The sequence below is a fragment of the Glossina fuscipes genome, unplaced genomic scaffold (assembly GCF_014805625.2).
Source record: "Glossina fuscipes isolate IAEA_lab_2018 unplaced genomic scaffold, Yale_Gfus_2 2, whole genome shotgun sequence".
In the NCBI taxonomy this organism is placed as follows: Eukaryota; Metazoa; Arthropoda; class Insecta; order Diptera; family Glossinidae; genus Glossina; species Glossina fuscipes.
The window spans coordinates 27,973,831-27,988,482 of NW_023998416.1; the positions used below are offsets into that span (position 1 = coordinate 27,973,831).

At 34.3% G+C, this 14,652-nt stretch overlaps 3 protein-coding genes across 4 annotated transcripts; 2 read left to right on the plus strand and 1 right to left on the minus strand.

Annotated features, from left to right (window-relative positions):
* Positions 1 to 686: 686 nt before the first annotated feature.
* LOC119633528 (pyridoxal kinase) lies at positions 687 to 2,266 on the minus strand. Its single transcript, XM_038027129.1, has 4 exons — positions 1,876 to 2,266; positions 1,714 to 1,813; positions 1,502 to 1,648; positions 687 to 1,393 (listed from the first exon to the last, which is right to left on the minus strand). Exons 1-4 carry the CDS (start codon positions 1,963 to 1,965, stop codon positions 816 to 818), a joined length of 915 nt encoding a protein of 304 aa, XP_037883057.1. The 5' UTR covers positions 1,966 to 2,266; the 3' UTR covers positions 687 to 815.
* A 1,203-nt stretch (positions 2,267 to 3,469) lies between these two features.
* LOC119633826 (39S ribosomal protein L13, mitochondrial) lies at positions 3,470 to 9,294 on the plus strand. Of its 2 annotated transcripts, XM_038027598.1 has the most exons (7): positions 3,483 to 3,594; positions 3,652 to 3,775; positions 6,887 to 7,155; positions 7,216 to 7,364; positions 7,606 to 8,344; positions 8,401 to 8,729; positions 8,787 to 9,294. In XM_038027598.1, exons 1-7 carry the CDS (start codon positions 3,571 to 3,573, stop codon positions 9,247 to 9,249), a joined length of 2,097 nt encoding a protein of 698 aa, XP_037883526.1. In that variant the 5' UTR covers positions 3,483 to 3,570; the 3' UTR covers positions 9,250 to 9,294. The 2 variants fall into 2 exon arrangements, with proteins under 2 accessions (XP_037883527.1, XP_037883526.1); XM_038027599.1 differs by lacking the exons at positions 6,887 to 7,155; positions 7,216 to 7,364; positions 7,606 to 8,344; positions 8,401 to 8,729; positions 8,787 to 9,294 and adding an exon at positions 5,315 to 5,819 and having other exon boundaries at positions 3,470 to 3,594.
* A 2,607-nt stretch (positions 9,295 to 11,901) lies between these two features.
* LOC119633565 (leukotriene A-4 hydrolase-like) lies at positions 11,902 to 14,480 on the plus strand. The gene is made up of 6 exons (XM_038027179.1): positions 11,902 to 11,935; positions 12,047 to 12,300; positions 12,360 to 12,514; positions 12,798 to 13,536; positions 13,614 to 13,942; positions 14,018 to 14,480. The coding sequence occupies exons 1-6, from the start codon at positions 11,902 to 11,904 to the stop codon at positions 14,478 to 14,480; spliced, it is 1,974 nt and encodes a 657-aa protein (XP_037883107.1).
* The last annotated feature ends 172 nt before the right edge of the window (positions 14,481 to 14,652 follow it).

Below are 14,652 nucleotides of genomic sequence, written 5' to 3' on the forward strand. Positions count from 1 at the left end.
TATTTTACGGTGAGCCGTCGCCCCCTATAGTAGTTAAGAAGTCTTCAAGCAAAGTTTCTCAAGATACATGTAGGTACGTGACATTTATCCGGCTCGCCATTTCGACGATTTCCTTGCATTTTTGGTGCATTTTCAGAAGTCGGAAGCCGGCAGGTATAGGAGGACCAGTTTGTTTGTTCGATATCTTCTTAGAACTGCTAGAATGTTATTTATAAACTTCTAATTCCGACTTACTGCTGTTTCCAAGGGACTTTTTCACCATATTCAACACTATAATACACTTAGTACAAAAATATCGCAGAAGTACGCCTTGTCTTCCCCGACAAAATTACAGACATATGAAAGTACGTCTAAGATGAGGAATAAATTGCTCGTTACCAAATTCATTACTGGACGTTAGACGGGCGTCTATAGATAGCATCCTTTCCATATGAAAGGAATATTCTCGTTATTTTTTGATCAAAGTCTCTATGTCTAATATTAGCATTAAAGAATCAAGTGTCTTTATCCTAAGAATTGACATTTACCACATTGACCAAATTTCATTCGGAATTTGGTTTATCCTGGATATCGAAGCATGAGGACTGCCTATTAACTTAACCTTGACTGACTGCTTCACTGTAAGTCAAAGACTGATGTATGTTTGAAAAAATATAAATTTTCTTTTCGTTACATTTACTTTCACCTTTTATCTTAATATATAATATGTTAACAACGATTTTCTTATTGTCATAAAAGTGTTAAAAAATATATGTACACATATATGAATGAAAACATAAAACAATAATATACAGGTAACCTTATACGAAAGGATTTCATTTAATTTGTTCTGCTTTTAATACCACTTGAGGATTTTCAATATCGGCTTTACTTTGGATTAATTTCAATTCACACTGTGAATAATTTGGCGCTTCTTTGCCATTTAACATAACTTCAGGAATTTCGGCAATAGTACGTTTTATAACTGCTTGCAATGTTGCTACAGTACGCTCTAAGGCATATCCCAATTGATCGGACTGCTTTCGATAGCTGTGCGCTAAAAAAAGTGAAGCAAAGAGATCACCAGTACCAGTAAATGATATACTCGATCCTTGTTTGGGAATGTTCAGGACGAAACGAGGGCCATTTTTTTTGCTCAAAAATGTCCGTAGTTCTCCTCTTTGACCGAAATCGCTGCTCGATATAGCAACAATGTCGACACCCTTTTCGTGAAACCAGCCAACAGCCTTCCACACGTCTGACTCGGAAGCAATTTTCATACCAGCTAAGAGTTCTGCTTCATATTGATTGGGTGTTACAATGTCAGCCAATGGAATAATTACAGTTTGATAAATGGGTAATAACTCCGCTGGTACATACATTTTACCATTATCACCCAAAACTGGGTCACATACTGTGCGAAAAACATATTAAGGAAATTTATTTTAATAAGTCTGTGCGACTAACATCATCCCTCAATCAGATTAGAGTTTGCTTCTTTTTTAAATTACTTCACACGTACCATAAATTATTTTTGAATCCTCGGATCTTAGTTTCTTTACAATTTCGGCTATTTTCCGCAAAAAAGAAACATCACCTATATAACCAGTAAGTAAATGCGAATAACATTTCAATAAATTATTACACTCCAATCCACGGAAAAGCTCATCTGCAATTATTAAATATTAGTTATATTCACATATTATTAATTGAGAAATCATTGAGTTTTCTTACCCAATTCTGTTTCATTTAATATTTGGCCTTTTACTACTTTATAGCCGGTGTGATTGGAAAATTGGACAGAGTTTATACCATCCACTTCAAACCCAAGTACCTGCATATGTGTGTATGTGTAAAAAAACTCTTTATTTATAATTTGTGATGTCATGCACTCACTTGTAAAGGAAAGGTCGCACTTTTATTGCCTACATACCCATGGACTACATGACTTTGTATTGATAGTACACGTCTTTTAACATCACTCATGCCTTTACTTTCCTTTACTTTGACTTTATAAAAAAGCGATTTTATTATTGTAAAGGCTAGAGTTTCTAATTAAACCAGCCTTATTTCTGGTTAAAGTTGAATGCAGAAGTTAACAGCAGCACCACACTTAATGAGCTTTAAGACATTTTATTTCCCTCTTTTAAGCAACAAAAAATTTCTTATCTAAAGCTTCCAGATATATGATTTAATAAATACATAAATAAATATATTTTTGCTTAGAATTGAAAGAAGTATATAACAGCAGCACAATGTATATAGTTAACTTTAAATCATTTTATTTTCCTCTTTTAAATAAGAAAAATTTCTTATCTAAAGCTCACAGATAGATAAGGATTTAATCAATACATAAACAAACATAATTATTTCGTCACTTAGGGCATTAACACAATGGCACATTTTTCTCTTTTCAGTGTCGAATTAAAGTTGAAAGCAATGAACACTACTTTAATTCCCACAATTGCAAAGCTGTCAAGTCTTATCGTGTGTAGGCCCTTCATTTAGAACATTATTTTGCGCTTTATTGCTCATAACATTTAAAAAATATGGTGCATTTGAGAAAGTACAATATATAAAATCTGTTCAACATATCGCTCCCGGTTTACTAAAGAAAAAATCATAACTGATAGTAAGATTAAGTATTGTTTGCATAAACATTAATGAAAACAAAATTGTTTAGAGCCGATAGCCTGTGTTGCTAGTGCTCAATGTCTTTTTTTTAGTCTAAGAATTCAATTCATTAGTCTAAAATTAAAATAATAATAATAATAATAAAATTGTTTAAACGACAGATTCCTTTGAGTAGTCGAAGAAAAGTTCTTTTTTTTTCATATAGAAACAAGTAGCGTTCCTTTTCTGTGTAGAATAAGAATAGTTTAGCTTCTCTTTGTTTTTTTACTTAAAATGCAAATGATCATTTTCAAGCATGAAGCATATTAAGCATATGATTTAGATTTATTTTTATTAATTCATTATTTTCTTGTCTGCCAATTTCGAAGCAAGTGAAAATTTGAGAAATCAGCTTCGGTACGGTAAGCAAAGCAATCTAGACATATGTTCAACTACGTATAAAAATAAAGTACAATAAATTTTTTTGTGGCTGTTCGTAAATGAAGCATCAAGCAAAAAGTTGTCATTACTTCCAGCGCTTTGCAAACTTGTACTTATTATAATAATATCAACGCAACGTCTTATTTATTTGAAAATTTAAACACACAGTAAGTTGCTCTTTGTTTGCTTCCTTAAATAACTATACAGCTTGTCAATTCCGGCGAAGCCCAGTAAAATTCTTGCGACCAAAAAATACGTAATAAGCACGCAGCTTTATTATGTTCTCTGCTAAAGTGTTGAACGCATCACAATAAAGTGTCATTACGTATTACTACTGCTTATGTATTCAAAAAGCTTTGCATTGAGTGCGTAGTCTCACAGTTTTATATCATTTAATAAGAAGCACTGGCAACTCTAAATAAAGCGGCTGCTGAACAGCTGATGTTATCCAATAATAATCAATTAGCGCGTATTCTAAGAGCGTGTGTTTAATGAAAATCTAGTCTTATAATAGTTTAAAGCCAAACTTACGGAAAAATGTCAATATGTAAACGCGTACAGGTTGGTTTAATTCATTTATTTTAAGTGAGTTTAGTTTAAATACTTGCCAATTTACAGCAATGGGCTACATTTGCACGAACTTGGCACATCTATGATTGTACTTGGCAGAATCCTTTCGATTCGGCTAAAATTATTTCGAAACATTTAATGGGCATGAATAAACCAATTTATCATCCAATGAGTAAGTTGGGGTAAAAAGATTTGAAAAATAAGTGACTATAGCTGTAAACATGAATTTTCAAATTTCAAATGATGATATACGTTGTGTTTGGATCGTACTTTCCGTTTCGAGCAAACTGCAAAATACCTCTTGCGTCTTGCAGGTTGAGGATAAGAATATATGGTCAGACATCAGACGGACAGACGGATGCGCAGGTTTAGATCGACTCAGAAAATGATTCGGAATTTTTAAATGTATCTATTGTCTTTTCCAACAAAACTTAAAGATGGCTCATAGTATCGATATAAACTCGAAACGCTGTGTATTTTATTGTTTTATTTACCTCAACGTTGTATTCGCCGTTATTAAGGCGATCAATAACGATGGTTTAATAAATTAATCAAGACAACTCCTATGGTACTCTCCACGTATTAAAACAATAAAATTTGTATAGTATGCATGCTAATAACTAAAAATGAACTTACTCTGCATAATCAACCAGAAGCACATGGCTGACCTGCAGGCGGAGTAGGTGGCACGACGAGAAAGGCAACACACAATTATGCAATTATACAAAGCCAAATAGAAGAGAACTTTGAGAGCAAGTCATGGTTTTTCTCGTTATTTGGAATTATAAACCTGAGTTATCCTTTATTTCAGAAACACATTTGCGAATAGTTGCCACTAAACAGATCAGTACCGCACACCATAACAATTCAACCAAAGAAACGAAGCATCATACTTTGTGATCGTCAGACATTATTTAGATACATTAGATGTATTATTTTTTTTTTAATTTTTATGACTACGTCGAAATGCAATTCATCGAACATGTGCGCTTTCGCGGCATGAATAATGATGGACAACACTTTTATTCAAGTCGTTCTGATCTTTTGAATTAAGTCGTTACAAAATTGTTGTTGTGTAAAATCGCGAAACACTTTGAAGACACTTTTAAGCATTAAGACATTCTCGTGTTGTATTTACCACAGGGGGTGCATTAAATTTGCCGAATGCCTCTTAACGGGCAATTCTAGCATAAAAAGTAAGAACGGTTTGTTGTTCTTTCCATATCAGTATTCTAAAATCAATTGAGAATTTAAATCTTTGGCTAGAGCAACAAATTTCATCTTAAATTGTGTCCTCATGGAACCTCCTCTAAAATCGAAAATCTTTTTGATTGGATCGCAATTGCCATCTACAGCGATGAGTTTATAAATAAGCTTTACAATTTGCATTGCATTAAAATCTATATGATACATTATACGATAACATAAATGGCCGGTATGTCTAGAGAGCGTCCTCTATTGCAATTACATGTGTGAACACGCTGGTACAAGTTCTCTTCAAATATTTCATTTCGAAAATTCTTTAGAATATTGCAGGCAGAGAACTAAACTGTCAAGTGATAGCAGTGATTTTTAATTTTTTTTTAAACGAGTTTATTCAGAAGTGTAATGAGATAGAAATTTATGTTCTAGGAAATAAAAAAAGTTGTCTATGGGTAAATACAAAGAAATTGGTCGAATTTCCTATACTAACTTGAATTTCTTGTTTTAGATGATTGTGGGGATCACGTAGTTGCTATAAACACAAAAGAAATGGCTTTGCCGGGCGATGAATGGATTAAACGTGTGTATTTCCATCATACTGGTTATCCAGGTGGTGCCTCTTGGACCTTGGCTTGGGAACTGCATGAAAAAGATCCCACAATGGTAATGAAAAAAGCCGTTTATAATTCCATGAAAGGCAATCTACAGCGGCGATACACAATGCAACGACTTCATTTATATGCCGATGATAAGGTACCCGAAGATATCCTAGCTAACGTCTCTCATCAGATAAAAGCGCTGCGCCCAGTGCCGCAACGTTTGGATCACATAGATAAAGAAATTGTTGATAATTTTCCGAAAATTATGGATTATCCGGAAGACTACATTATACGATAAGAAATTCTTTAACTATGTTTTTCAGAGAACAGCAACTTTTTCGTTATGTAAAAATAAGATCACAAAATGGTTAAATATATTGTTGACTTAAAAGAACTAGTTCAAGAAATAAAAAGGGCTTACTTGAAAGTTAAAACCACTTTGCAATTTTTTTCTTTTTTTTTATTAAAATATCACAAATGTTTTAAAAGGGGGATCAAAGCTTGGGAGCATAGCTTATCTGGAATTTCAAACGTGTTCTACAGATCAAATGTTCTAGATTACCAAGTATTGGCATCCTTTCCACCGATGGGGACTTAACTATAGCTTCAGAATGGGATTTACTAGTGACCATCCTAAGAATTCGTCGACTTCGTGGCCAACTTTCGGAAGATATTTTTTTATAAAAAAATCCAATTTCCCAAAATACTCATCAGAAATCATGTTGATATTTTTGGGAAGAAAGGATACGTCAAACATAGGAGCTCTTCTGTAGCATAGACTCGAGTGGTCAGAAGATGACGGCTAACAATTAAATGGTAACGGGTTCAAATCATAAGAGCGATAGCGTTTTTAATACAGGCGAGTTATCCGGCAGCTTTTAAGTCCATACTTGGTAATTTTATTTAGAAAATATATAGACAATAAATAAATTTCGACGCCATGTTCGTTTTTTGCACTCTGGATAATTTACAGTGTTACGGAAGGAAACGGTGTTGGAAAAAAAAATGCATTTCTTTCATTCACGAATTTGGTAACCAGAGGTCGCTAATCTCCAAGTTGAAATTTTAAAATTGACGTATATTTGCGATGAACTTTGTTATTATTTACTTAAACTATGATTAGAAATGTGCGGCTAAAGAAAATGTCAATCATTTTAATTTCCAGGCAAGATGACTTCCGGCGTTAATGATTTAATCTTTTCCCACTAATATGCTGTCATTTTTATTTTGTTTATTTTTACAATTCTTTTCAATTCAACAATGAATTTACGTAAACCCGCATTTTTCGATAGCGTTCGATATCATTATCGATATTATAGTTTAATTTTTATCTCTATCTCTATTGGCATGGATTGTTACTGCTAATTTCATTAACAACCCACATCCATTGCACCGACCGCGATAAGATTATTCGCTGCGCCGACGTATATCATTAAAGAATCATTAAAGACTAATAAAGTATTGCTTACTTTCTTTTGTAGTCGTCAATTGTCTGTTATTGTCCAGTAGATCCAGTAGAGTTAATTTGTGTGTGAAGAGATTTTTACTTAAGACTGTTCCGGTGTACTTGACGCAAAAAAGGAATATTATGGGCCGCCTGGGAAAAGTAGATCCTAGTTCATATTCTCAACCGGAATTAATTACTACCTTGCACAGTGATTTGCTTTGGCAAGTCGATTTCAAGAATACTAAATTGATAGGCTCCGTAACGCACAAATTCAACGTATTGGAGAAAAACTTGCCAGCAATTGTAAGTAGACCGGCATTTATGCTTTGAATGGACATTTTATTAGGTTTTTATTATTTATAGATTTTGGATGTTCGCGATATAAAAATAACTAATGCCGAGCTTATATGTGATAAATCACATATTCCCTTAAATCACTTCATAAGTGAACCAATAGACGATATTGGCGCTAAGCTTACCTTAGAATTGCCTCAAGGCACAGCTCCAGGACAGTAAGTACACAAATATTAAACAAAGTTTATGTAATCAATTCAGTTCTCTTATCTTTACGGTACAAGTAAATATAAAAAAATTATCTTACCGAAATATGATTTATGTTCTAATAAATCAAGATAAAATGTATTACGCATTTCGAACACATGATTGCATCATCTAACTATGCTTTATATTCAGAAAATGAGTGGGCGCGATTTAATGATTTTTATTTTTTCTTTTTTGTATTTTAAATAACAGCCTTTTGGTACGTATTGACTACGAAACCTCTAGCGCGGCCAGTGGTCTACAATGGTTAACTCCTGAGCAAACTTTAGGTAAAACACATCCCTATATGTTCAGCCAATGTCAAGCCATACATGCCCGGTCCATTTTACCATGTCAAGATACACCAGCCGTGAAGTTCACTTATGAGGCCACCGTGGACCATCCTTCCGATTTGACAGCGCTAATGAGCGCTTTGATTGACAAAAGGGATCCGGGTTGTACAACATTCAAACAAGAAGTTCCCATTCCGGCTTACCTTCTCGCTATAGCGATAGGGAAACTAGTATCCAAGCCGCTGGGCCCACAATCGAATGTTTGGGCAGAACAGGGCATAATTGATGAGTGTGCTGAAGAATTCTCGCAAACGTCAGAGATGCTTAAAACAGCCTCTGATATTTGTGGGCCTTATGTTTGGAAACAATATGATCTTTTGGTAATGCCTCCATCATTTCCTTTTGGCGGCATGGAGAATCCATGTTTAACTTTTGTTACTCCTACTTTGTTGGCCGGTGATAAATCATTGGCTGACGTAGTGGCCCATGAAATTGCTCACAGCTGGACGGGAAATTTGGTCACAAATAAAAATTTCGAGCATTTCTGGTTAAACGAAGGTTTTACCGTATTTGTGGAAACTAAAATTGTGGGACGTATGCATAGCAACAAAGAGCGTGACTTTCACATGCTACGTAATCTAACCGATCTTCAAGAATGTGTAAGCATATTCAATACCACATCGAACACCTCGCCTTAATTATTATTTTATAACAGATTCGAACACAATTAGCTAATCAACCGGAGTTGACTAAATTAGTAGTTGATTTGTCTAATTGCGGTCCGGATGACGCGTTTTCTAGTGTTCCTTACATCAAAGGATCGACTTTCCTGCGTTATATTGAAGATCTTTTGGGTGGGCCTGAAATATTTGAACCTTTCCTGCGTCAATACTTACAAAAGTATGCGTACAAATCCGTTATAACTGATGATTTTAAGCAGGCTTTATATGACTATTTTAATGGGACGGATAAAAAAGAAAAATTAACAGAAATCGATTGGGATATGTGGCTATCGTATGAAGGAATGCCACCAATCATACCTAAGTAAGTGGCTTTATTTAACAAGTTCATCTTTGCAAGAAAAATGTTTTTTAACTTCAGGTTTGATGAAACTCTGGCGAATGTTTCCAAACAATTGGCACAACTGTGGGCCACGAAGACAACTTCCGAGTTAAGAGATTTACCCGGCGTGAAACAGCGAATTTCTTCACATCAATTGATCGATTTTTTGGGTAAACTTATCGAGTGCAAGGGGATAAAAGATTTAAATGAACAAAAGATTGAATTGTTGGAAACTGTTTACAGTTTAAAGAATACGAAAAATGCTGAAGTACGTTTTCGCTTAATGCGTCTCTATATCATGGCCAGATTACTCGATCGTTTAGACGAAATTATTGCGTTCGCCAATTCTAATTTTCGTATGAAATTTTGTCGTCCCATTTATCGGGATTTGGCTAACTGGCCCGACGCCAGGCCGAAAGCAATTGAAAATTTTAAACGTGTCAAAGGTCAAATGATGGCGGTTTGTTCTCACACTATTGAAAAAGATTTAGGCTTAAAATGAAAATGTCCTTAAATGTTTTTTTACTTTAACTTTGATATACGATTTTATAACATTTGGTTTAAAAAAAACCTGAAATCAGTTGTATTTTTATTTAAATTATCGTACGGTACAAGGGTATATTTTCGATTTTTGAGAGGCTTGTATACTTGTTTCTGGTAATTTTCAGACACTTCTGTGCTTGTTTCTGGTAATTTTCAGACACTTGTGTGCTTGTTTCTGGTAATTTTCAGGCACATGTGCACTTGTTTCTGGTAATTTTACTGTTTACTTCTGTGTATAGACGAACGCGATTGTTTGTAGTTGTGTCTTATCTAGAGAACATGTTCGAAGAAAAAAGTTGTTGTTGCTATTGCTCATACCTTCTGAAAAGATTAGTTTGATTACATCATAGTGTTGTTGTTAACGATACTCTTTATTCTTTGTTGTTCGTCTCTTATTATATTGTGGAATCTGAACGGCCAACTTGTGAGAACTGGGCGGCGAACTTGTGGAATTTGTGGGAATTGGGCGGTCAACTTGTGGAATCTAGGAACCTATTCATAGGATCCCACTGTAGCAACCAAAGAATCCTTAAAATCTTCCATTTAATAAGATGGAAACAAAATCAAAATGGTCATTGGGCCAAATCTCAAGTTCGGCAGAGTTTTCAATGAAGCCCATCTTTCATCCTCGAAATCAAAAGAGATGTATCTGATAAAAAAAAAAAATTTCCTATTTTTCGTAAAAAAACTTTAAATTAGGTTTCGACGCCTTAGAAGGGTTTGCTTTCATAAGAGCCTCTTTATAAGGTGCGGTCTAAAAAACAAATCGCTACGATACACATCCCCTATGGTTGAGTTACTAAGGACAAGTTTTGATCATAAAATATTAAAAATTAGTACTTTTTAACATGTAAAGACTTATTTTTCATTAGAACTCTTACATGGGTAGAGATTTAAAAATATATCTACCTGGTTCAAATTCGGTAAGGTTAGGTTTTATGTCAGGTTATTATTATAAACGAATCTTCATCGCAAAGTATTGAAAATTAGGCACTTTTACCATAGGAAAGATTCTTTGGCAAGGGGTTCAAAGAATTACCTCATCCGATACAAAGTTTTCACATCCATTTAGAACGAGGAACATTGTTACTAGGCGATTTTGCTCGCGTAATTCTGAAAATTACAATATTTTTTCACATAACGAGATATCAAGAGAAGGCGCTATGTGTAGGCTGAACCAAAGAAAACATGGACAGGCAAGTATAGAAGCCTAAAAATCATTTTCTTCATCAATTGGTATAATAAGACGGAGCTCTATCTCAAGTCCTTCTGGGTATCCCCAAAAACTTAGAATACCCTCGAAGTCTATATTTTTATTTTCTTGTCCTATATAAAGTAACTTAAGTAACTTAACTTAAATGCATCTACTAGAAACAATTTGGTATGAGATCGACTTTTGTAGATCAAAACGAAGTACGTGATACTAATTTTCACTCTTGAATGCGAAGTTTTGTAGGTGTTCTACTACTTTCAACTTACGAGTAAGTTTGTTTCGCTTTAAAAAAACACTTTTGCGATAACATTTTATAAATATATCATAATTCTGGTCAATTTATAGTGCAAAAGTGGAGCAAACTTTGCGCAAACAGCTCATAAAAAAGCCTGCCTACATATATCACCAGTTAACCACGTCTAAAATGTATAAATTATATCCAGATAACCAGACTCTTTTTTTTTACTCTCCGCCTTTTTTTTTACTCCCATTCCTTTTTACTTCAGCCGCTGCATACATCTTTGTCTCTAGAAAATTTATATACAAATTTTTTAAATGTTTGTCTGGGCGTGTATGTGCACATATTTAAACGATAAACAATTGGTTCTGCTACATAAACAGATTCTAATGAAGGACATAACAATAAAAGAAGAAAATTAACAAAGTCGTTCTCTTCTGTTTTCTACGGCTATTAAATGTTTAATAAAAAAAAAAAAATTGTCATGAAGCACTACTATTGTGAATTAATCGGTATAATAAAAGGTTTATCTATCTTAAACCCTTCTGCGTGTTACATACGTCCGCACAAGTTTAATATAACATACCCCGTATCATAAAGGGTACAAAAATGACAGTGTTAAACAATGAAATATTAACACTTGTCGATGAAAGTCGAACGATTTTTCAGTTGAAATGGGGGGTTTTTAACTTGACTCAATCCGCCTGAGTGGCCGAGTAGGCAAGAGTCTCGACTAGCAACTCAATGGTCGTGGGTTCAAATATCAAGTACGGTAGAGTTTTTAATAAAGCCGAAAGCCTTAGATGCTACTGCTTTAAGACTTTAGTCTTAGAATTTATTCTCTGGTTAAATTTATAATAACAATAATAATAATAATAACTTCACCCAAATATTTATTTGAGACTTCGAACATGAAATTCGAAAGAGTTTCAAATTTATCCATCTTTCTATGTTAAATTGTGAAGTCTTGGCAACTCCGAAGGAAGCAACTCTAACGAAAGCATTTCATTGGCAGTTAATAAATTTTATTTAAAGAGAGAAGAACTGTTTATATAAAATTGCGCAGAATTTTTTTTAATTTGTTTAATTGATTGCAATTCTTTATCCATTGACAACATTCAGCTATGTTTTCACTCAGTTTACATATTTGCACATATGTAATGCAAATACCTAAGCCATTTCTTTATCCATTGGGTAAGTTATTAAAGATTTAAATTCTGGTATGAGGGTAAAAATATAAATCTTATGATTATGATTCATATTAATAAAAAAGCTTAACATATCTATAATTCAACTTTTTTGCAGCTTACAGACGTGCGTTATTGTATAGTAAGGCGAACTTGTTTGCGAAATTTCCTTTACCCGAGCAAATTCAAATCCAAGCGGTACAGAAACGTACGGCCCGTTTAGGAAAAATAGATCCCACTTCGTATGCTGAACCGGAACTAATTACTACTTTGCACAGCGTCTTGAATTGGAAGGTCGATTTTGAGAAAAAATGCTTGAGAGGCTCGGTAATGCATCATTTCAAAGCATTTCAGAAGAATATAACAGCAATTGTAAGATGAGTTAAATTTTTACTTTAAATATCGACGATACATTCTCCCGCCTACGTAAGCTTTTAGATGTTCGTAATGTGAAAATCTTGAAGGCCGAGCTTGTAGGTGAAAAAGCAAATATCCCATTAAAGTTCGGGATAAGCGATCCCGCAGGTGATATGGGGGCTAAGCTTACCTTGGAATTGCCGGAAGACACAGGAGAGAATACAGGCGAGTAAGTGCTCATTGAATAGACTATTTTGAGCTGACTGAATGAGTACGAAAGGACAAGCTTATGTACGTTTAAAAGATGTCAAATTAAAGTCATCGAGGCGATGGCTCTTCTTCTGAACTAAGTCTTTAATTTGATTTCAAAATAGCTTCTGTTTTTGTTTCGTCATACGAATTGGAGGAATTCTATGTTTGCATATTTTTCCTCTGCATATTGACCTCTCTATATCATTCTTCTAAATTAATAAATTTTTTTTTTTCTTTATAATTTTATTAATTTAATTAAGTCTTTATGTAAACATTGATTATGAGACATCGAGTAATGCCACCGCCTTGCAATGGTTAGGTCCGGAACAAACATTGGGCAAAAAGCATCCCTATATGTTCAGCCAATGTTGGGCGATACATGCCCGCTCCATTTTGCCGTGTCAAGACACGCCAGCCGTCAAATTTACTTATAGAGCCACTGTTGAGCATCCGGAGGAACTTACGGCATTGATGAGTGCGACCGTCTTGAAGCGAGAAAATTCCCGTACAACCTTTGTACAAGATGTACCCATTCCAGCTTATCTTCTAGCTATTGCTGTTGGAAAGCTAGTCTCCAAGCCGCTCGGTCGTCAATCAAAAGTATGGGCTGAAGAAGATATCATCGATGAGTGCGCTGAAGAGTTTTCGGATACTCTTGACATTCTTAAAGTAGCGACGGACATAAGTGGACATTTTGTATGGAAGCATTGCGATCTTTTGGTAATGCCTCCATCTTTCCCGTTCGACGGCATGGAGAATCCTTGTTTAATCTTCGTTACACCCACTTTATTAGCCGGCGATAAATCGTTTGCCAATGTAATTGCCCATGAAATTGCTCATAGCTGGGCTGGGAATCTGGTAACTAATAAAAATTTCGAGCATTTCTGGTTGAATGAGGGTTTTGCAACATTTTTGGAAAGTAAAATTATCGGACGTATGCGAGGCAACAAGGAACGTGATTTTCTTATGTCACGTAATCTAAGCGAATTGAAAGAATGTGTAAGAGAATCTGCGCATTATAGTCACAAAAGGGCAGAGCACGTAACACTTAACACTACCTTTTCCTTTTACAATAGATTGAAACGCAATTAGCCGATCGTCCAGAGTTAACTAAATTAGTGGTTGACTTATCCAATTGCACTCCGGATGAAGCTTATTCAAGCGTACCGTATATTAAGGGATCGATATTTTTGCGTTATATGGAAGATCTTTTAGGTGGATCCGAGATATTCGAGCGTTTCTTACGCCAATATTGGCAAAGAAATGCCTACAATTCGGTTGCAAGTGATGATTTTAAACAAGCTTTATGCGAATACTTTAGTAAAACCAATAGAAAACAAAAATTATCATTAATTAATTGGGATTTATGGTTAAATGGGCAAGGTATGCCACCAATTATACCTAGGTAAGCTCGATTTTCTATTGAAGTTAACTCTTCGAAGAAAATTAGTTACATTATTATTGTTTAACTTATTTACAGATTAGACCAAAGTCTAGCTAGCGTTTCGAAACGGTTGGCTCTGTTTTGGGCCACTAAGGCGATTGTCGAATTGAAAAATTCCCCTCAACTTAAGGAACAATTATCGATACATCAACTAATTGATATGCTTAGTAGACTTGCTGAAAATAAAGAGATGAAGGGCTTGAACGATCAAAAGATCGAATTACTGGAAACGACTTACAATTTAAAAGAGACAAAGAATGTTGAACTACGTTTTCATTTAACGCGTCTTTACATTATGGCTAAATCGATGGGTCGCTTGGATGAGATATTCAATTTTCTTAATTCAAATTTTCGCTTAAAATATATTCGTCCTCTTTATCGGGATTTGGTTAATTGGCCGGCAGCCAAGCCGAAAGCAATTGAAAATTTTAAACGTGTCAAAGGTCAAATGATGGCCATTTGTTCTCATGCCATTGAAAAGGATTTAGGCTTCAAATGAAATGAATTTTAAAAGATTTTTTTTCAAATCAAATTAATTCAATTTTAATTACATTCAATTTATTATTGACTTAAATGATGTAATAAAAATGTAATAAAAAAAATTATTTATAATATTATAAAAAAAAAAGGGATTAATAAAATCTTGTTAAAGCAATTTCATTATTGTACCC